Source organism: Psittacula echo (assembly GCF_963264785.1).
Source record: "Psittacula echo genome assembly, chromosome: 4".
NCBI lineage: Eukaryota > Metazoa > Chordata > Aves > Psittaciformes > Psittacidae > Psittacula > Psittacula echo.
In genome coordinates, this window is record NC_137738.1 from 18,732,065 (window position 1) to 18,756,674 (window position 24,610).

Below are 24,610 nucleotides of genomic sequence, written 5' to 3' on the forward strand. Positions count from 1 at the left end.
AGCAATTTGATAGAGACCATTGCAAAAGCATGAAATGTTCTTCTCAGGAGCTAGGAGTTACCATAGATCTTGTCAAGACTCATAAGTAATTCTTCTAATATATTCTTGCACTCTTCAATCTGTAGTTATTAAAGAAATTCCAGATACTTATATTGTAACCCCAAAAGTTATAAATACTGAATCATGCACCTTGAAAGAAGAGCTTAAATATTCAAATTAGATTCCAGAAGAGGGAGTTTTAAAAAATTTGGAGGTATTAGTGATATTTACTGTTAAAATTTTGGAAAATGTATTCTGCATACTAAATTTTCAGAACTACCTGAAACCATTCCTAGAACCTGATTTTACAAGATTTTAAGGATATGTTTCACTTTAGCCAAATAAGGATTACCACAGGATTTAAGTTTGTGCTTAAATCTATAGAAACAGCAACTCAAACCGTGCAAATTATATTGACCAGCTAGCATGGATTATGTAAGTAAGAGAGTTTTTATAGTGCTTAATTGGAAAGGGTTAACTGTTAAACATTGCAGTTATCTTTCCTTACATCATCTGAGCTAGTTATTTATGACAATAAATAACAATATTCCTGAAAATCATTAGTTTCAAGATCCACATAAAACAACTTCCAGTAACTGTAGACAGATTTATGTTGCACAGTTGCATGTCTTCTCTATTTTCTAATTGAATTGTTCAAATAAAATATTTGATGGTGTCAGTAGGTTCTGGAAGTGCTTGTGGTTTTGCTAGTAAAGGAGAACATGCCTCATCCTAGGTTATCATGTATAACTTCTACATACTCATAACTTACATTTCTGTATACTGTTTGTTATGCATTTTGTGAGGATTTTTAACTGCTAATTTTCACATTGAGATTCAGACAGGACAGCTGGCAAGTAGAAACTCAGATTTTGCTAGTGTGCTAGTGTCAAGGGATTTTTTTAACTCTTTAAAGGTTGCCAATTATCTTTTAAGATTGCTTAGTAATTGAACTAGCAGCCAGTTGTCACGGTTGTAATTTTCTTTGGGTACTATAAAACTTTAGTGGGATTGTGACCCTATTAGTTATTATAGAGGAGATTTCATGCAGGAAGGGGAAAGAAATTACCGTGAACAGCAAGCAGGAGAGAAGTTAGAAGGAACAAATGAATATACAGCAGTTGTATATCATGAGCTGCATACATGTGAAAGAACCAGAACTATGCCTAAGAACAGAATGCTGAAATAATTAGAAATTGAAATCTTAAGAGTTCCTAGTTATCCTGATTTCTGCAAAGGGGAAATCCTTTCTTAAGTTGTCCACTGGTTTAGATATGTGATTCAGGAAGAGAATTAAGAAGTCATTAACATAATCAGACTAGCAAAAGGCACTACACAATCCTCTGTTTATTGATTAAACTGAGTAGTCAGGATGAAGCATAAAATACTGCTTTAAATGAAAAAAAAAAAAAAAAAAAAGAAAAACAAGACTATTGAAAGAGAGTATATCAAAAATCTTTCTTCATGTTTTATATCAGTCCACAATAAAAATCAGGAGGAATCCTGCAGAAGTTTGTCATGGATTTTTACGAGTGCTTCACATATTCTTTAGAATTATATAACACTGCTACCCCTTACCATACCGGATACTAGGCTAGATTGATCTTGCATGTCATAGAATTATTGAAAGATTAGGGATGGAAAGGACCTTAAGATCATCTAGTTCCAACATTCAGTAATAAAATAGTTTCATGCTGTTTCTTTCATGCTAGATTTGCTGATGCTTTTGCGTCATAAAATCTCCAGACTTACTCATCTGTTACCCAGTTAAGCAGAAAAAGTAATTTATGCTGCTAAATTCATGAAAACTAGATGAATTATATGAATAGTCAGCTTTGTCGAGCAAATTTTGTTTCTCTGTATAGGAAAATATGTATTATCTCATAGAACTGCTAGCTGTGTATAGTGAAACTTGTTTTACCATTTTCCCCAAACACAAAGAGAAACAAAGCCCGACACTCCAGATTTTATTTCAGAGTAGGTCTTTGGATCCCATTGTATTGTATTGTCCAACTACTAATAAATACTAAGTTACAAGGAGTTGGTTTAATATTAAACAGGTTTTTTTCTGAATAGATATGTCTTTAATTGCTTGTTTAACTACATGTATAAATATATCATATCATATATATGTATATCATATATAAAATTATGTCATTAGTAAAATACTTTTAACACAAGGTTTGAAACTAGTGGAAGACCTATTAAGAAGGACTGAAATTGGACATATGGATGGCTGCTGTGTTTTATGTTGTGGTTTTTTCATTGTATATTACAGCCTGTATTAGGATGCTTTCCTTGATGATTACAGCAGAGAAAAACACAAGTGCAGTGTCCTACTCATGCCCTAGGTTTTGCTGATTGCATTGGGTTACACAGCATTGAATTCTTCAGCTAAAATTAGGCCAGTTTACGTGCTGATGGATTTGTTTTTCTTGGGTCCCAAAAGACTTTTTTAAGAGGGAGTGGTAGGTAGGCTGCCTGGAAGCAGTGGAAGGCTGCCTGCTGCTGACATTATGGCATGCCATCTCCTATTACTGGGCAGGTTTTATGGATTGCATAAGACAGCTTGGAATGAACCAACCAGAACTTTTTATCTTAGTCCAAGCATTACACCACAAAAGGAGAGAACTTACTTTTCAATACCTATCTTCATCACAGAACACTCTGAAGTATAAACCCATATCTACATGAGTAAGAGTGAGCAAAATACTAACATACTCAGTAGCTGCTATTTATTACATCATAATATCTTTCATAAATCTGAAACAGACATGACTCGCTGACTGCAAATTTAATTTATGTTTCAGATGAACATTCCAGAAAATGCAAAGATAAGTTATTGACATAATAACCTGATCTTTACAAATTCTTCAATTATTTTATTTTTAATACAATAATTTAGTTAATTGTAAAGTCTCTACTGCAGCTTTAGTTCATAACTCATATCTGGTAGAGATATTGCATGTGAAGTCCAAATTCAAATGTAGAACATCTTTCTCAGGAGATGGTGTCAATTATTACAAATTACCAAGTTTCAGGATACGTCAAAGTATGAATGAAGGAAAAAATCAGACTTCATCATATATGTCACTTGAGAGCTAAATATTTTGTTGCATTTTACTTTTACCATATTATGTCACTTCTGTACAGATAAGTCTTATTTTGGAATAGGTCTCAGACTGCTACTTGCTTCTAGCGTAATTCTGTAAGAGACATATCATACCACTTTTTTCCTCCCAGATTAGGCTTTTTCCTGAAATATAAACAGTTTGATTACCAGAAAACAACGTGAATATTGTGACATTCAAAAAAACCAATAAATTTTAGTAAGAGCTTCAAATAGTTGTATATGCTGATGGATTTAAGAGGGATTATTCTGCTCTCACAAAAGGTTTTATTAGAATCATGTTTTGCCAATTTTTAGCCATTTTCTTTATCTTTTATTAGGAAGTCGTGAGTTTTTGAGAATTTGTTGAAGAACATAGCTGCTATGTATCCCATTCAAGGTTTAAAATCACTTTTTGCTAGGCTTTATGCAAGCATGTACAAAAAAGAGCAATCCTACTGAAAGGACTGATAAGCTGACTTTAAAATGAAAGGTGAGAGAGATGATTTCTATAAACCAATGTGATCATGAATAGTGGGAAAGTAGTGATGATAACACACCAACTGCTCAATTCTGAAAGCTAAGTATTTTCATCTTGAAGTAAGAATTCTCAAAAAATATTTATCTTGGCTATTTTATATATTTATGTAATAAGCTGGGAGGAAAGCTTCCTTCTATTGTTGGAAAACCCACAGAAAGCTCCCTGATGGAAAGAACTGACTGAGGTTTTCCACCAGAACCTATATCCTGCAGTTCAGAAAAAGGCAGGTCTCAACTTCTTCAGAAAAATTAAGTGCTTAGCAAACTTTTATGTTTCTTGGAGTATTTTCTGTGTCCCATAGTGCTTTGGGATATTGGGGGACAGTCTCTTGGCACTGTGCTCATGGCAGGTCTTCTGTCAGCTAACAGATCTACCCATTTTATTACTATTTGGTCAGCGAAACAGCTCGCTGGTTCATTTAGGGTGTTGTTCAGACTTACTCTTCATCTTTCTCATCAGTCAGAAATGAAAGTATGTGCTATATTTTCTGTTACAGGTCCAGGAAAAAGTATAAATTCAATTTTCTTTTCAGCTGAACTTCCACCAGTTCTTAGTAAAGCATAGTGAATATGTCATTGCTACTGTTAGACTTTTTTAACTAATATTTAAAATAAGATGTGTTGTTTTGCTAATTTCTTAAGTATTAAATGTCTTCTATAAGGTAAACTGATTATTTGCTACAATAAATTTTTCGTTATTGCTAAGCTTAAGGACCAAGCAGGAAGTATCAGAGTTCACTGCTTAAGTTTTAGACATTTTAAAAAGCCTTCAAAATAAATTCAGTAAATGTTAACAGTCAGCATGTGCTTTTGAACAATTTTATAGGACTTTGCTTCTGGTAAGTTTAACAAAGTTATTTTCTGGTATCTCAAGCCACCAGATAAACATGTATTGCTACGGCTCCAATTTATGTCATAAATATGAGGGCATATTCATCTTCAGACACATGTTTTGTAGCGTGTAATTGTGGCAATTTTTTAATTTGCCATGTGCTTTTAATGTTTTGTTAACTTTGTCTTAAAGATCAGTTTTATTTCCATTTTTAACACTGTGAAATCAACAAAAACTAAAAACTAAAATTCAAAGTAGTTGCTAGAACAAAGTAACTCTCTTTAAAAGTACATTGATTGCAGTAAATACCAAGAAGACTAACTCTGAATTTATAAGAGACTTGACTAATTTCTGGGTTTTGCTTTTTTTGTTTGTTTGATTGGTTGGTTTTTTTCAAAATCTGTTTTTCTGTGTGTACTGCTTCCAAGAGCTTTATTTTGTCAAAATTCACAGTGTGTCCACTGTGAGTTTTCTTGAGTGCAGACTTTGAACTGAACTCACTGAGATTAGTGAATGCATTAGAAATGAAAGCATTAAGAAGTTTAAGGCTCTGTAGAAACATCTATGTAAGCAACAACAGATGACTATTCTTTGTTACCAAGAAATATAAATACATGTTGTAAGATTAACAGTTAAGCGAGCTCTTGCAATTGGTATTCCATGATAAAGCCCTGTGTGTTATGATTTTTGTCATCCTAACTGTTTATACATATGAAGAGTTATTTTTAGGCAATGAAGCCCAGATTTTGCTTTTTGGAGCTAAGTCTCCATTTGCAACATCAAAGGCAGATTTTCAAAGTTGTAAGGATTTAATGAGAGTGAGGAGTGGTTTATTACAGTATTTTCATTAATTTTTCAGAGATGTTGAAATTTAATTATCTTATATGTTGAGAATGCTGTTATGTAAAACCATGTATTGCTTATATGACCATCAACAGCTTTTTCTTTCTCCACATTTATTTAGTTTTACAAAAGATTTCTGGTTTTTCTAAGATGCCCATCATGTCTTTCTTTCCACTTCTCAGCTGGGAATCTCTTCTGATGTGGAACGTATGTTTGGAAGCTTGTTAAAGATGCTTTTGGCAGTTTTTACTGCCCTCCTCTTGAGTCGGTTTAGATGGGGATATTTTCCAGTATTTTTATGCTAGTTTACTGTTCTCTTATCCAGATTAGTCTGCTGAAATGTAACCTAGTGTTCCCTGGAAGTTCTCTACTATTTCAAATCTTCTTGGCTTCCTGATTCATTAGCCATATTTTGGCTGTCTAAAAATGCTATTGGATACTTCAGACTAACTCCTTAAAGATGTTTTTTGTGACTGAAGCTCCTCAGCTCTTAATATTTTAGAGGTAAAATATGCTTCTGAAAGTTTCTGCGTACTTGAAGAGTGATTGAATTCCTTTACAGATTGACTGTCAGGTTTGGCAAATGCATCTGTAAAACTTCCATGTTGTTATTACCATGAACATCAGTCCCAAGAGACTGCGGTGCCTTTTAATAAAGCCAATACATGCACATTATGTATGCATGCATACAAAATACAAAAGATTAGAAGGTCTTTCTATTAGTTTAATCTTTAGATATTTCTGTGTAGATACTGCTAATTCTGCTAAATAATAGAATAGTCTAGAGCTCTGTTTTGCTTTTGTTTGTGTATTTAATCTAAAAAATGCCTTTTCACATCATGTTCCTAACAGAAACAGGTACTGTCTTCAGAGACTAGTCTCAGCATATTTCAATATAAAACCAAACTAGATATTATTGGTCTGTGTATCTGTTTTCCCCAAGAATAAAAGTAAATGTATTTTCCATTCCCTGTTTATGATATATTTGCTTCCAGAGGACAGGGAGTAAAAGAAGTACCCTAAGATGTTATTCACGGTTTTTCATTATGCTGATTGATGGATTTTGTCATGTATACTGCAGATTTTCAGGAGATCTCATTCGAGGCCTTTATATTTAAATTGCCTTGACAGCTTGTGTAACTTCTTTATATTTTTTTTTTTTTCTTAAGAATTTCCAAATATTTTTCCTGCGAGGTTTGTATTCCTGGGGGGAAATCATAGCAGTACATCAGAAAAGTGCCTGAACATTAATGTTGTAAGGATACACACGTTCCTGTGCCACTGCCAAAACAGACAGCACCCCCTTCTGGGCATAAAAATGCTGGAAATAACCTGAATCGGTTACTTCATAGGAATGTCTAAAGCCCCAAAGCAGACTGGTGCTTAGTAACTTGTGGCTCAGTTTATTTTCTTGTTGGTGTCTATAAATATTGTTTAGCTAAAGTATTAAAGCAAACAATTTAGTAGTTCTTCTAGGTTTTAGTTGCTGTCATAATTCTATCTGTGTACATGGCCAATCACTTTTTATTTTCTGAAAGTTAGAAGTTGCATCTACTGTAAAAGGAAAGACTTCTGGCCAGGCCATTGTTTCATAAGTATCTTCTCTGTTGCCTTTCTCATGAGGTGCCCCAGAGCTTTCTAGTACTAGCTTTCCAAACTGTTCCAAGTCTGCTTTTGTCTGAATTTAGAAGGGAGGAATAGATTGAAGGGTGCCAACTATTAGAGGACATATATGTTTCTGAATTCCTATGAATGAACTTGTTAACTGGGGTTTTTAATATTAAATCATTGAATTTATATTTAGGTTTAAAAAAATCTTGGGTGAATTGGGTGTTGTTTTGGTCTTTTGAGTAAATAAACTTGTTGGGTTTTAAATTCCTATGATAATGTCTAAAGCAGTAGAGGGGAGGACTCAAAAAATGAATAAGGGAAAAGATTATAGGCCTTTTATTTTCTCTCTCATACTGTTTCTGGGCTTCTTTTATTCAAATGTCAGGAATCTGATCTGTTTGGTGGAGTACATTAAGAAACCATGTGCTGGTTGCAACTGGCAAATGTGTTTCTGAATATTACTTTGTGTCTTCCTTGTGGACATACTGTGGCTGCCAGGAAACTAGTAGGAATAGACAGTGGTAGCAATTGATATTACGATAGTTTTTGTGCCTCACAGTTGACTATCTAAGCTATGGAAGGAGAAAATTGATTTGGAAGTGTTAAAAAGGCAGGAATGGATCTGAGTTATTTTTAATAACTAGGGAGGAAAAAGACAAAGAGACTTATGGCTTAGGATGTATTCCTAATGGAGCTGGGGAGAGACTGTAGGCTGGAGTGAAGCAAGATGCTAGAGAATGAAAAGTGAACCCAAGAAAATTGTTAAATGAAAAAATGGCTAGAGAGAAAGTATGGTAATATGTGTTTTGAAATTACATTTGTAATAAAGCAAAAAAAGTACATGGTAAGTGAATGCTTGTCTTCATTTATTTATCTGTTACCCCCTAAAAGAACTGAAGGCTCAAAGACAGGGGCCTGAACTGGGGCATGGTTTAGGTTTAATGGAGCTTCATTAAATTAAGAGGGCTGTAGGAAGAAGAGTAAAAATTTTAAAATGCTGCTTATCTAACTGTGATACTTTAGGCAAGTTTTTTACCTTTAAAGATAAAGAGGTTCATCTGGAGTAAAACCAACCAGATTAATAGCAGATTACTTTTTCCTTTATATATACTTTTAATCACTTGGTTTATAAAAATTGTGCTGTTACAGTTGGAGATGGAAACTTGTCATAATAGAGACTGTGCAGGGCAAGGCCTAGTGAAACAAAGTCCAAAAAAATATAATTCAGTCATTGACAGCCTGTTCAGTTCATCTGATGAATATTATGTATTTCTGTTACAGCAGCCCATGTGTACACTGTAGATGCTTTCTCATAAATTTTTCCTTTTCTATCTTCTACTGAGTGAGGAGTAAACATTATCAATGCCAAATATAACAGTAGCTATGTTATTCCATGTTCAATCAATGGTCTTCTTGCAGGCTTTTCAGAAGTTACTCTTTACAGTGCAATCATGTGCTAGGCAGTACAGGCAGAAGAGAGGAAAAATAGCAAAATACTAAAAATGGAATATCAGGTCATGAAGTAGTCAATGTGTTAGTTGTTTGGAAGCTGTTTGATGCTATTTTTTCTGACAAATGTAAAATTGAATGTATTATTACTGGAGTATAATACTTTAAGTAGTCAAATATATAACACAGGCATACAGTTCTGTGTCTAAATTGAGTTTCTGTGTGGCTGAATGGAATGCCCGTCTTGGTTGGATTGAAAAATTTCATAAGGCTTTTTTTACCCAAGCATTTCTGCCAAGCGCATACAGGAAGTGGATTTGGCAGTTGTATCCAAACAAGTAACTTCATTTCCTGGAATCTGCTTTTTTGCAAAATATGGACTTTAGAAAATAAAGTGCAAAGAGGGATGTTAAGCGGTAGAGGAGAGATCACCCCTAAAAGCCTCTGATAAGAAGTTTGCCCAAAACATCAAGCTCCACTTTTTCTACATATAGTCACAATAATGTATTTTTTTTTTCAAATTTATGGTTTCTGTATATAATAAAATTAAGATTCTGTTGAGCATAACTGTGCATTAATAACTGAAACTATTATCTTTACTAGGGTCCATTTTTCAGTGGTCCTTTTTATGTCAGAAGAAAACAAGAGAGCATTTAGTGTTTCTTGGCTAGGCAGACGTAAAGTAGGTGAGATACAGGAGAATGTGTTGTATGACCACACAGGTTATAGAAATAATTAAAAACCCCCAAAATTGAAAGAGAATAAATGTTGTCAGGTATAATTTTCAGTTAAAAAGGAGACATGAGTTGTTGTAACATTAAACATACTCTGCTAGTTCAGCTGCTATTTTTTATGCTCTTGTCTATAATATAATCACAGCCTGTGCTCTTAATCTTAGGGTCAACTCATCTTTTTCAGATGACAAGATCTTTCAACAAGATCTTTTTCAGATGCTTGAAAAGCAGTAGTTCAAAAGCTGTTTTGTATGAAATGCTTTTTTTTAAAGGGTTATTGCAAATGAGGGGCTATTTGAGAATTGCTAATAGGGAAAACAGTACATTGAAAAATGTAGTAACAAGGAGCCATACTGTGATGCATCAGATAGCAATCTTGAAAAATTTACTGTTTTCTTATAAATTATATTGCAAAATCCTGAAGCTTAGAGAGAAAAGTGCTATGAAGCTCACTAATAATGGGGAAACCAGAACATACCTTTTAATAATAGATTTAATTGGGTACTAATATACAGACAATATATGAAACAACTTAGTATAGCTGCTGATTCTGAGTTAAAAATGAATGTATTTTTTATTATGAATCCTTTCTTCTGCAATACGTCCACATTTTGATCACCCATATTTGTGCTATGTATATCCAGCTTTAGTGCTGGAGAGAAATAATTCTAAATATTGCAGAAATTTACTTTAATCTTGAAGTGTACAGAGAGACAGTGACATCAGTTTGAACAATGGCAGCTGTTTGGAAACAGAAGAATGTCTCAGTTTTGTGTCAGGAGTGTTAAAACAACTTTACATAGGGGAATCCCAGCAGAAAAAGTCAGAATTCCAGGCAGACATCCTTTTGATTTTCAGCAGGTTTATTTAATTAACTGAAGCCTGAAGTTCATGGCTCTAATATATAGCACATTTAATATTGAAGTAAGCTTGTATGACAAGGAATTTCCATAATATATTGTCCCATTTTGATCTTAAGCAAAACAAGTAGTTTAAAGCCATCAAATAGACATGTACTTGGCATTCAGGAAGAATTATGCTATTTTTCTAGTATGGCCACTTATTTCAACAGATTGCAAGGGGCAAAAACACTCTTAATTCTGTGTCTTGACATAAGTAGATTTAGAGCTACAGAGGTTATTGGTGCAAAAGTTATCTTTTGATCCTTTACTGTATAGTAATTATATAGTGCAGTTGGTTACAAATTTTTCTTAAAAAGGAATTGAAAAAAAATAGCTTTTCACAGTGGGACTTGTGCAAATATGAAATGGATTTTCACTCAAGTACTTTTCGTTACATCATTTTTTTTTAACTCAAATTCCATAATATAGCTACAGAGACCACTGAACTTTCACTAGAAAACCTCTGTCATATGATGAGTCAGAGAGACAACAGGGGAGTCTTGCCTCTGTGGGCAATCACTTTTGTCATTAATATCACATTAATGAGAAAAATAGTAATTTTTGTCATTAATATCACTTTTGTCATTAAATATCATTGTGGCTTTATAATGATATTAATGAGTGTTATCAGTTTTGGTTAAACTGAGTGTTTTTTGAACCACAGAAATGAAAGACAATAAGTAAAATGCAGAACAGATTACTTGACTACTTTTATTATTCTCTATTTAATACAATAGATGTATTAGGCATCTTAAGAATAATTACAGTTTTCTCTTTTTATGTACTGTCCAGACTATACTCAGAATAAGTAAAGCTGACAGTAAAACTGTAGGAGTGGACTCTGTAGAGAACATTTTCAAGTAATGTGAAATGTGTTGCATGTTATTGTGCAGTTGTATGCATGTTTTATAAAAATAATTTGTATTTTGAATAATGAAAGTTGCCTTCTAATAGTAGAGATTTTTTTGTTTTTTACTTTTCCTTGTCAGAAGGGAGAAAGATTTTGCATCTCCATGCTTATTCATACATATATGTCAGCTGTGTCTCTGATGTCTGTGACCATACTTGGGGGAGAAAAGATGGCACTGCATGTTCAGGATCAGGAATTTAGCTTCTAAATTAATTTACTTTTTATCATCAGTGTTGAGGATGACAAAAAATGTTTAATTGTGTAGTGTAGATATTCATCTAATAGTAAGTGATCTGCAACCACTATAATCTTTCGCAAGCTCATGGAATTTAAAAAATGTGTTTCTATAGTCATCCTCCAGTAAGACAAAATGAGTAATGGTCAAGAAATTGCTACAGATGCACTGATAGGCTTCTGAAAAACAAACATTCTGTGAATTATTATAAGCAAATAGATGTTTCCAAATCCTAGGCTTTATTTTACCACACTGCAATATCAAATTGCTCTCTGGCTTTTATTTCATGGGGAATGGTTGCTGCACATAAATACAAGGAATAATTATTTTGCTGAATGTAGATATTTGTTGTTATGGCAGCAGGATCTATCGTTTATGGAATAGGTTACATCAACCCGTAACTACAGGATAGAAGGCACTTCCTGCCTCTAGGGACAATTTAAGATGAAAACTTCATCAAAAACTTAAATTAATTGTACCATGGTGAAGTGTCTGGGATTAAATTTGGAGTTAGTATGTACACTTTTGTTTCACAATGATATTTGTAAACCCTGATGTGATTATTTTCTAATGTTTTCTCTAAGGACAGAAAATAATGTGAATAAAACAGACGTTTTGGTCAGCTTAGCAGCAATTATGAGGTCTTGGCTGTCTCTGCATATTCATTCTCCCTTTGATAAGACAGTTAAATTCATTCTCTGCAGTGGACCAGCCCTCAAACAAGGTATCTTAATCATTTCAGTGGCCCTATACCCATTGTGGGATTTCACCTGCACTCTTGGGAAATTATTGTCCAGTAATTTTAGAATGCTCATAGTTCTTTTATCTCTAAGCTCAATACATAAAAGCTCCTTATCATTAAATAGTAGTTCCTTCTTAAAAAGCATTGAGATATATTTAACACAGTTAACCTTCTGCAGTTATCCTGTGGCTTTACAATGGTAATTTTTAATCCCTGTTGTGAAATTGCCAGAGAGAAAGTACCATCATACCTAAAGTAAAGAAAGAGGGATATCATCCTATCAGATGATAGGAACACTGTTGTCACAACAGGAACTTAGAAGCATGAAAGTAGATATTCAGTAACAATAATTAATATCATATTAATTTATAACTAGAAAGAAAAATAATCTTGCAAGGCCTAGTTGTCACAGAGTTGTTGTCAGTTACATTTTTGGTTATAAAAGCAGTATTTCCATTCAATATACATGCATGATTTTTTATTAAAGATGTAATTTTGTTAAAACCTCCTCATTCTTCTAGATTATGTTAACACTGATTCTAAAGGAAAAACTGGTGTAAAAAAAAAAAATTGCTTGTAGCATTAAGAATCTTTTTTCTTATTTTTTATGGTGTTGCCTTTTTTGTGTTTCCTTTACAATTCAGTCCTTCAAGATAATTGGGGGGTTTTTTCATTCAAGATAAAATATATATGGTCAAAAGAGTTTTAAAAAGAAGTAAAAAAGCCTTTATCAGCTGAGGAAAGTGCAGAATAATGAGATGAAGTCTTAGCTAACGGTAGGTAAAGTTTTGTAAGAACAATTTGACAAAGTTTTGAAAAGCTGAAGTGAAAATTCAAGAAAGAAGTTAGCCAATTTATTTTTATGTATAAGTCCAGGTTCTATTGTTATCTCCTTTTCTACTTTGGCTCCTATTTGAAAACCATTACAGGTAAAAATTAAATATATATATATATATAAAAGGTATTGGTAATAATAATTCTCTTTCTACATGCACTACCAACTTATTAAGCTTAGTAAAACGCTTACTAAAATGCACCCTTTCTGTAACACAAAGGGCATAATATGCTTAATTCCACAGAGAAGTCAATAACTTAGGGTAGGTGCATGCAGGCATCTGAGCAAAGTCAGGCAACTATTCTCTAAACTGCTGTATGTGTACAGGACTCCCATTTTGACTGTGCTGAACTTCTGGAGCTTATCACATGTCTAGAAGTTCTCAGTTCTGAGAAGTTTAGTTAAAACTCCTGAAGGCTCAATTTTGTGTGTATATTTAGAGTACAGTAAATATACATTGACTGCTTCGACCACTGTTATTTAAAACATCAGCAATGACATGAGAAAGAGGTGTTACTGTCTGTAATATAACAATTACATGACTTGTTCAGGGAGGGAAAAAGTGCTTCTTCAGTAGCAGAGTCCTTGAAATTTATTGTAGTTGTTGCTGAGGAATAACATGCCTAATTACTTTTTAAAATCTGGACAACAGTACACAACAGGCTACCATACTCATTCTCAGAGGCAAACTCCAATAAAGCTTCAACAGAGCAAGAATCAGTTCCTTCTTTTACAAAGATGTTCCACTCATTTCTTAATTGCCAATGTTCAGCTGCCAAAAGGAAAAAGCAACAGGATTGGTAAAGCTCACTCATCTTGAATGTAAATAAATAGCAAATTTTAAAAGTTCTAGGTTGTTGGTTGGTAAGAAGAGATAGCTTACCATGGAGTGTATCTCATGGTTTCTTCTCTCAACTGGCTACCTCAGCATACCCCATTCTGTTGGTTCTGGATTTCCTGCTGGGGGAAAAAAAACCCCAACAAACCAAACCAAAACAGCAGCTCCTGAACTCCTGTAATTTGTAGCCTGAACTTATTTGATGATGCACCTATTACAGATATTTTTCCTTGTCTACCTAAGATGTAGTGCATACGGACTTCTACTTCAGAAAACCTCAGTATCTTAATAAAGAATAAAGACAAAATGTAATATGAAATTAAAAGTGTAGTGAGTTTCCAAAACCAGATTGATGTTTATAACAAGTCCTTTTTCCCTCTCCTAAACTGCTCTGAAAATGAAATATGCCTCTTTCGTGGTTTATGATGTTACCGGGAAGATTGGTAGTGGAGACAATTTTTCATGCACCAAAAATATATGCAGATCTCTACAGATGTCCCTAAAAAAATTCACTTGCGTTTGGTCCAAGCTGTCATGATTCTGTTGATGTAGGTTGTAATTTGGTAAAGCTCTTAAAATATTCTTTTATCCCATCATTCAGAGTAATTTTTCTAAAACTTAGCTCTATGGACAAGGAGAATTTAAATACTATATCTATCATTCAAATCAACATAGAACATGTAAATGAGTCCGATTTTGTTGAGAGTATTCTATCTTTCTTTAGAACATTTTGGTCTAGTTGAAAAAGGGAGACAAGTTTTTGAATGTAAAAGTGCTTTTTCAGGTCTAAACCAGAAGCTGCAGATGTTGCTACTGCAACACGGCAGATGTATAAAAGATGTCAAAACAGATACATTTAATTTTCAATTATTCAGTCTTAATTGAGATCTTCATCTTAAGCACAGTAGTCTATTTTAAAGTTGATAGGTGACTCAAGTGCCTAATGTATTGGCCTTTTTTTATATTTAGTGAAATTTTTAAGAATTCATCAACTCTTGAAGGGAACAGATTTAGACTCCTACAAAGAGAGGAAAATGGACAGACTATTTCTAATATCCAGTGTTCAATGTAAACTGCACAATGCAGTAGAAGATATATGTCCTGGTTTATGAGAAGTTATCTGAAATTTGTGATTCTGGCATAAGCAAAAATGATTCTTATTTATTTAGAAGTGGCAGCACTGTTGGGTGGGTCTCCTAAACATCTTGCGGGTTTGACTTCATATTTTCCTTTGTATCCACCCCCTGACCTTCTGCCAAGCCTACCATGCTTCATTTCAGGCTCTCTGTGCCTACTAATTAAGGACTTTCAATGTGTGTATATATTATACAATCAAATATGATCTAAAAGGCAGCTTTAAAGAAGTAAATGGTTGCAAATAGCAGCTGAATTGGTTTTTCTTCTTGAGACATACAAGCTGTCATACGCGAAATGTAAAATATTTCTGCAATAATATTAGTATCAGAATATGCAGAAAAACTTGTTTATATAAATACATACACTACTTCATTCCTCACTGCTGATATCTGCAAATACTATCTTCATGCTAAGTAGCCTCAAGCTGCACCCTCAGCTCCTCTGCTCCCACTTTAAATTTGAAAAATCTGATGTCCACTGGTTCTTTAAAGAAAAGTTTTAAAGCTTAACTAGGTAACTTAACAGTAGGTACACTGTAAATTTTTCATGCTAGCACAGATATTCTACAGGATCTTAAGTCCATGCCATGTAATATGAGAAATTATTAGAACCCATAACTAAACAGAAACAGAAGCAGACCAAAATGATCCTCTTAACTGGGTCTAACACATCCTAGGAAAATATGTACTGTATTGGGGGAAGGTGATGATGGTATATTCATTTGCTATTAGCAGCTTTCTTTTATTCTCATTAACATTGTGATTTGCAAAGTTTGACAGGTAGACAAAGTAGTGTACTGATTTTCCAGAAGAGGAAAATGAGGGAAAGAGATTTCAATAGTTTCAGTCCTTTCAGATTTAGATCTTCTGAGGTTCAATCTGGTATCAGACTTGCCACATATCAGTAGGGAAGTCTCAATTTGCATTTCTGACTATCATTAGACATTAAAGGTCAAGTGGCTTTTGTTGCAAAAGTATAGCTGCTGAAAACCTACTGCTGGGTTAATATGAAAAATATTTTTCTTACCTGTATTTTTAACTGAGATTTCGTAAAAATAATGAAACTGAGGAAAGTCAACATAATGGAATTCATATATCATATCCCATTTGGAGTTTTGTTGTTCTACACTTTGGACGATCTTAAAATACCCAATTTCATCTTGTTTTGAATTAAGTTTATATTTAATTTAACTTTTGGTTTAGAACTACAGTTCAATATTTGCCTTACTACTCCTACAGAGGAATATTAATTAATGTTAAAAAAAAAAATATTCCTAGTTGAGTTCTTGTAAGTGTTTGGTTAGGTTTTTCTTCTTGGAAGCATGTCAGTCGACTTTTATATGAATTGGCTTTTACAAGTTGGCATTGTATGCAACATTTCATTTTTGTTCTTTTATTTTAATCTTAAAGCAATATCACATATCCTCTAGCAACATACATTGCCATAGAGATGGTACTTGTCTTTGATTTGTGTCTGACACACTCCAGTACAAGTTTGTTCTTTGCTGTTAGGCAGTTACGATGTTTAACTTAGCAGTGATTTCTCTTTTGTTTACAAATTATTTCAGCATATATAGAATAGTTTGTCTTGCCAATTAATTTTAAGCGGATAAAATGATGCCTAGGTAGATGGCCTGTGTACAAATCAACTCAAGGGTTTGCACAGTAGAAATTTTGACTTGCAGAGTGCAGTCTGACCTGCCTAGGTCAATGTTCAGTACCACAATAAACATGCTCACAATCCCAAGGAACTGTTCATTTTACTGTCTTCCTCACCTGCAATAAATAAGCAAACTCCAGAGCCAGAGAAATTAAATTATATTGATGTATTATTTAGTTTATTGAGTCTGAATATTCTGGTTTTCCTTTGAGGCTTTTAACTTTCCAAAGACTTTGTTTTACAGCTCAACACTGCAGGGGTATGACGAGTAACCTTGGTTTATGTCTTTCCCATTTTTTAATTGCAGTCTAAGGAAGGTAGCCATATGTAATATACATGCTTTTTATGAAGAATTTAGCTGAGCTTTACATGGGGAAGTATTTCTTTTATATAGTTTTTTGTTTATTTTCCTACTTTTGAGTATTTATTCTCTGTTGATTCGTTATTCCCAAACTCTGTTACATCTACTCTTTTCCATCCTGAACAGATGACTCTGATATCTTGAGGGATCCTAGTAAAGATGTATAAATGATGCTTACCTGCAAACACTTCTAATACCTTAGTTCTATTATGAAGACTTAACAGATAATTTGTGTTTAGTTTCATTTGGAAGTGTTCACAGTTCCTTTGTTCATATTTGATAAAGAATGAATTATTTTTATGGCAATGATTATTCCAGTTCACATTGTAATGACTTGATGGTAGTCCATTGTAAGCATGGAAATTCACAATTCACACTACTACTATACTGAAACTCTTCAGACAACTCTCGCTTGAATGAGAGCTGTCCTTGAGCCAAGGGGACTTTTTCTCCTATTGGTTTTAGTGGCAAAATGCTCATTCAGTGAATGATGAAAATTCTTCTCTTATAGAGCACTTGGTAGGAATGGAAACACAAAGTCTTTTACGGTGAAAATGTAGTTTCTGCAAAGCAGATATGTGTGCAGATGCCTTTCTCATCACAATACATGGTCTGAACAGCTGTTCCCAAGAGTTTGCTTTTGTTAACAGTCTTAATGTTCCTCCCTCAGAACAGCTCAACTTGCAACCTTAATTCTTCTCTCCTGGAGAGCTGTTTTCCATCCTTTTGCAGTTTAAACTGTCAGCCTCTGGCATAAGGGCTCCTGGAACCCCCTTGGAGCTCCCATACCAGGACCAAAACCTGGTTTCAAGGTAGGGTTGCAAGGAGACAGTGTGATTCTGCTGACAGAGAAGATAACAATTTCATGCTATTGTTTGACAGTCTTAACTGAAGAGCATGTGAATGTTTTCACACATTAAAGTTGAGGAGGTCTTCTCCTTCTGAGCGATAAACCCTTTTTCAACAAAAAAAATGAAAAAAGAAGAAGGTGGCCAGACTTAGTGCTCTGGGAGTGTTATTTACAGTTTGAGCACTCTTGAAATCTCTATGTAAAAACACTAAAATAAAGTTCTTATAAATTGCCCAGTATTTGTAAACTGTGCACTAACACAAGCTGCAGTAGGTTTTGTGGGTTTTGGATACATTCAGAAAACAGTATGGTCGTTTAAATACGTACAACCATGTTTGATCACTTATGGCAACAAAATAAGGTCTAAGTTTATACACTTGCATGCTCCTACCTACTCAGATATAGTCCTTGAGTAATTCCAGTGGATACTATTTAACTTAAAAATAGCATTCAACCCTATAATTTCTCTGCTGGCAGTTGAGCATCCAGTGCCACACTATATCCTACGTGTTCCTTTAACTTATTTTCTTAATTAAAGTTGGTGAGGCACTAAACAGTTGTTGCCTAAGATAGTTCAAAATAGCATTTGTATATGTAACAGCATAGAATAAATGATCTCTAATTTAGTTACTGATAGAATAGGGTGTATAATATCTGCCAGGGGCTTTGCTGAAATGCACGCTTCTATCAGTAGAAGTAGGTGTACTTTGATCTTTTCATAACATGTCAGAAAGTAATCAGCCACATCCAAAAGCCTTACTTCAATGTATTTTGAAGTCACATCAATTTAAAGATTTTAGTCCAATATCAATATTACATCAAGCTTTCTATTTCTTGGTCATTTCTGATCTTGTTGCTCTAGTTCAGAGCTTGTGAGCCATCTGCTTTCTGACTTACCCAGTCCCAGTGGGACAGCTGTAATTTTCACATTTTAGGAAAGGAGCCTGTTGAACTGTAACTTTTTTCCTGATGTGGAAGTTGGTGGAGTGCACTGGATGGGGGTACAGACAGAAATCAAACCTTTAATGTGAACATTCTCTAAACATTCTAATTCAGAATGTGGATCAAGCCAAATTCTCCCAAGAAGAAGCTGTTTGAATTTGCTGTAACTAGTGATGGCTCTGCTGTAGATTTCACTTTGTGAGTTGGGCATATTTGTGAGTGTTTTAGTATTAAAGCCAATCTGCACAACCTAATAGGAAAGGTATAATTAAAATTAATTTGATAAAAATTTTATCAATTTTTAATGCAACCCTGTCAGCTGGGTTTTCATGAGTGTGATTGTAAGAAAGTCATATCTTTTTGCCGGTGATCTGAGTTATTTTTATGGTAGTGATTATTGCAGTTCACATTGTCATGACCTGGTGACGTGTTTCCTGGTTCTCATCCTGTAGGATATGATGATTTTTCCTTAGATAAGAATTTTCAAATATTTACTTTGTAACACTACATCACAGTACTGAAGAAGGAGAGGAGAAATTCTTTGGCCTTTAAGAGTAAAACATCATTTTCAAGTCTTAACAGTTTTACCTGAACTATTCGATTACCTTGCCAAAAATGTGTTATTATCAGTGGTTTCTTCTCTCAGTTTTGATTTTATTTATGTCATGTATGTATTGCTATACATAGGTTTCAATTTACAGAAATAGGTAGACATAAACAGAAATTCAATAGCACCTTGTTTTGGAAGAACATATAGCTTATTTGTTTGAATTGGGTCCAAGAAAAGCAGCATGCCAATAATGCTAGTACCTCTTTGCACTTGGAGGCCATTTGAAAGAAAGTGAAGCTACTACACAAATTAGATATTATTTATGAAATGTAAGTGGCATGATTGAAGATACATCATCTATGGAGAAGGAATAATCTTCATTACTGAGCAGAAGGAAAACACAACCAGTTCATTAAGTTTCCAACGTTTCTTGCAGTCTTTTACTTGTATTAATATCTCTGTATTCCATAATCATCCTAAGTATCTCTGTCATTATCCACACACTGCAATATTCTCCTATAGCTGTTTTATGCTCATATTATGCTGAAATACAATCTTAATAGTCCTTTTTAAGCTCCTTTCCTTAGATACTATTTTCAGAATGTGATTGTTTGCTACTTCTTATATTTCTGTATTTTCTTAAAATGGACTGCATAAGCCAGAAAGTTTCCCCTTCCTTAGAGTTCTGGTCATCTATTTTTGTGTGCTTTGTTTGGCTGTACAAATCTGCTGCCTCTTAATGTAGCACTGGAAAATGATTATCAGATTACCTTTAATTTTGGTTGATGCATTTCTGCCAGGCAGAAGCAATGATCACTGTAATAGTTTTGTTTTCCAAACTTACTTGTACTGTTTTCACTTCTACTATCAAAGGCAGCACATTACCAGAAGGGTTAAATACTTTACATTGGAGTGTTACATATGAGTAAGGGCATTTAATTGTTTATTTTAGGCTCAGCCATGAGTTTCATCCAGGCTTTCTGCAATTAATACAAACTTTTTCTTCAACAAAAGCAATTCTAGAGGGTAAATTCAGACTGCATATTAAAATTAATGCTAGTGTTGGGATTAATGTGCTATAAAATTCTGCTTGCTAAGCTGCCTGTTTTAATTCAAGGCAAGTGAGAAGCATGAGCATTAAATTCTCAGGTCATCATCACAGAAAAATACATTTTCTTAAATCCTCTTGCTCCTTTGGATCACAGAGCAGTGTAAAGACTGCATTGTATCTTTCTTTGATTTTCTTATTCAAAAAAGGTGGAGCATTTCTGCATGCTTTGCCATTCACACATTCCTGGTGGTTCTGTTTTCAACCCAAAATTTTAAAATTATCAACAGATGTGCCAATTCTTTTGACTGAAACAGAGAGCAAATTTTTCTACTGTATTTTGAATAAAGATTTTTAAACTTTTACTGGTTATTGATCCCTGAGTGCTAGTTCTTGTTACCAGCCTTCATTGTAAACAGTTACTTTCACCACATAAATCTTACTGAAGCCAGTGGGGAATAATCCTGGTATTAGGATGTAAGTATGAGAAGGGAAAGCAGAACGTATTTGGAGTCACTATAAAATGCAGCTTCCAGAGCTAGACCCCAATAAGTTGTATTATCCCAATATTGCATATCCCAACCTGTTTAGGTATGTTTTGTTAGTGTATTATCCCCGGTTTCACCAAATGGCAAAGCAGGTAGCACAGTAATAATTGTATGCAATAAGTGTTCACAATCATAGAATCATAGAATAGTTAAGGTTTGAGAGGACCTTAAGATCATCTAGTTCCAACCCCCCTGCCATGGGCAGGGACACCTCACACTAAGCCATGTCACCCAAGGCTCTGTCCATAATTAGCGTATGCTTTGTGTATAATTGGCATAAAACATATCAAAACCTCTTGCGCAGCAGAACACCCAAGAAACTTCATGGCTTTTGTGCGCAATGGATTTGTGTGTTTCAATAGCTCTGAAGCAGGAAGAAAGGATTGTGAATAGGTTCTGTCCTAGGAATCTACAGGGGAAAAAAAAATAAAAAGAGAAAAAATTCCAATTTAAGGAATATAATTTTGAAGTTAAGTTGCAACCATGAGGTTGAATTAGACATGCAGCTATTTTTCATGCAGTTTGAGTATGAGATTCATCCCCTTTTCTACTTCTGGACTGTCTTTATTACTGTAATTTATTTAAGTGAAAGTCTCATCCTTTCTCCTTGGTTATTTATTGACATATATGTACTAGTGATACACAGATGCTGGTGTAATCATTCATTCTCCTTAGCCTTTGATTTTTTTTGTTAATAATACCGTTGTATTATTTTTAATGCAACTGTATTATAATACAGTTTATTATTTTTATTTCTTACTGATCATCTTGAAATCAGAACCATCAATAATACAGACAACAATACAGTATCAATAATACTTTATGATAGTGATTTTTAAGCAGATTTGAAGGCCAAATAGGTCTTGACCTTCTGGTGCACAAAAGGAAACAAACACCATGTTGAAAATATAAAAGGGAGGAGCCAATCATTTTTGTGGGTAGAACACCTACTTAAAAGGGCATGAAAAATGTTCATTAATATGTAATTAAAAGAAGCCTGAATTTTTTTCTTTCAAGAATACTGATACTATTCAAGGTATGTTTAGAGGCCAATATGAAACAAAGATGAAAGAAATAAAGAAGCAAATTACAGTTTGTTATTGTGAAAATACTTCTGACTCCCACTATTTCACATTTGAAATTTTCAAAGTTTGCTTTTGCTTAGCAACTTTTTAAGTTGTCTTGAAAAATTACACAGCTCAAACGTTCAGGCTTTAGAGAAGTAAAATTAAACAAAATTAATTTGTCAGATAAATCTTTTTTCAAAAATTATTTCCCAGTGGTGAAACACTGAATTTGTAATCCGGCTGCTTTAAGACCCTTGGGCTGACTTGCTATATTTGTCTAAACAGGAGTTAAATAAGTGCAAATTGTCTGTCTTTTGATGGTTCTGAAGTAGTTCCCTTTTTTTTTCCTGGGGCAGGAGAAAATATGTCACTTGGATGTCAGGAAGCTTTTGAAGTTTTCAAGCGGGACCATGCTGACAGTGTAACCACTGAGGCCAACAAACAGCTTCTAAAAGAGAGGTGAGTGTCAGCAAGATACTGCTAAAGGCAAACATCTGAGAGTATGGTATAAGTCTGGGTAGGAAAGCGTGAGTATTTTTACACCAGACATTCCATGCTTCTATTGAGAACTTGGTACAGAAATTTTGTCTTTTCTTACTGGGAATATTTCATATTCAGAAGGCACTGAGTGGTGGCAGAATAAAAGCCTGAATAGAATATGAAAGTGGCATAAGGAATCTTAGTGCCTGTTTCCTCTGGTTTTATTCATCTTATCTTCATAACCATGTTGAAGCAATGTGTTAATGGCATTCATGATCATGAATTATCTAGAGGAAGTAAGATCCATGTGACCGAATCAATTACTGCACTTTCCATTGTCAAAAATGCTTTACTGGCTTCAGCACTTGTTTGGACTGTAAGCTACAAGATGTTTAACATATGCTTTTGTCTGTTGTTCCTAACTTGTTTGCCAAGTGATTTCAGCTTCTCACTGTTAGTTTTGCACTCAAAACCAGAAATAATACTTTCCACCTCCACATTTATTATAAATAGTGACAAAACACTTCAGAATCTTCCAGATGAGATTGTGAGAATGGCAAAATATTGAAAACATAAATTTCCATGAAGTGGACTTTAAATATCTCAGAAATTAAACCACCAACACTTGTCCATGTTGATTGGATAACAGTACTCTTTCGGTGTCAGTTTTTCTAGTTTTAACTCTCCTTGTACTGCAAGAGAAATACAAGGTTGTGAGAGTGGATATGCCAAAAGCAGATCTCTCAATCTACACTTGTAACTAAAATTTCCCCTAACGGTTGGTGGGTTAGGTTTTCTTTAGCTTCCTTTTTTTCTTTTTTTTCTGTCCTGGGTTTTTCTCCAAGTTTCTTCTGCTTTCTTAACACAATTTTCCTACTTAATGGGCACAAAATACATTACTTTCAGGATCACTGAGTTTTATGCTTATTTACTTCAGTAAAATTGAGGCAAGAAATAATCTCCACATCTTTGGACTTACTCAAGATCTTGCTACATCTCGCTTTTCTGAACTGGTTAACTGTCTACCTGGGTCTTTAACATAGCCTCAGGGACACCAGTTATGAACGTATTGGATGTGGTAAGAATTTATCCAAGTAAATTGAATGTTTAGTAATGCCTTTCTTCTGATCAATAGGTCAGATGATCATCACTGAATAAATGATTGCACTGCAGTCTTTTCTGGCATTGCTGTCTATGGAGCAGAACACTTCATGGTCACAGTATGATACTGGGAGCAATACAGTTCTGAGCCATGTCCTGCATATCCTCTAGTTAATCACAATTCTTCCATATTTTGTCTGTCTGTTATTACTATGAAGCAAACCAGTATTTCCTTCTGGTTTCAGAACATGTAATAGAGATGGGCAGAACACACAAAGTGTGATGCCAGATTTGCTTTCTCCAAAGAACAGAGAGATTCAGGCTAATGCCTTGGGTAACCCCTCTCTAAAATGCATCAGCTGGTTGCTGAAATCAGTGCTAACATGAATGTTGATACCTTGGTGGAATAGAGCTTCCCCCTGCTATTTGCAGTCATTTTTAGCAAAGATGCCTGTATGTCCAAGTTTACTGAGTTCATTAGAATGGATTTATATCAAGTCCAGTCTGTAATTTGGAATGCAGCCTCTGAACTACCAGTTACACAAAAGTTCTGTTACCCAGCCAGTGTTCAAATTGCACAGGAAGAAGTGTGTGGACACCACATGTTTAAAGGTTACCATAACTTTCCTTTATATGTAGGCCTCTTATGTTAATAATTTTGTTTATAGTTGCATAACCACTTCTGTCATACCACAAACAGTTTCTGGTTCACAAATTGCTTATTTTTAGCTGTCGTATTTTTTCCTTTGGGTAGATTTTCTTGGCTTGCTATTTATCATAAGATCATAGAAGAGTTTGAGTTGAAAGGGACCTTTAAAGGTCATCTAGTGCAACCCCCTTGCTATGAGAAGGGACACCTTCCACTAGATCAGGTTTCTCAGAGCCCTGTCCGACCTGGCCTTGAATGTTTGCAAGAACTGGGCCATTTACCTCTCTGAGCAACTTGTTCCAGTGTTTCACCACACTCATCGTAAAATATTTCATTATATCTGATCTGAATCTCCTCTCTTTTAGTTTAAAACCATTGCCTCTTGTCCTATCGCAACATGCCCTGGCAAAAAGTTTGTTCCCATCTTTCTTACAAGCCCCCTTTTAAGTACTGAAAGGCCACAATAAGATCTCCCTGAAGCTATCTCTTCACCAGGCTGAACAACCCTGACTCTCTCAGCCTGTCTTCAAAGGAAAGGTGATCCAGCCCTCTCATCAACTTTATGCCCCTGTTCTGGACTTGCTCCAGCAGATCCACAT

The 24,610-nt window shown here is 34.4% G+C and overlaps 1 protein-coding gene across 1 annotated transcript in view; it reads left to right on the top strand.

Annotated features, from left to right (window-relative positions):
• KIF6 (kinesin family member 6) overlaps positions 1-24,610 on the top strand; it is a gene marked incomplete at both ends in the record, with an annotated part of 157,951 nt that overhangs the window by 80,818 nt on the left and 52,523 nt on the right. Inside the window, one exon of the mRNA XM_080615857.1 lies at positions 22,138-22,240. Coding sequence (XP_080471983.1) covers positions 22,138-22,240 — 103 coding nt within the window. The remainder of the gene's footprint in view (positions 1-22,137; positions 22,241-24,610) is intronic.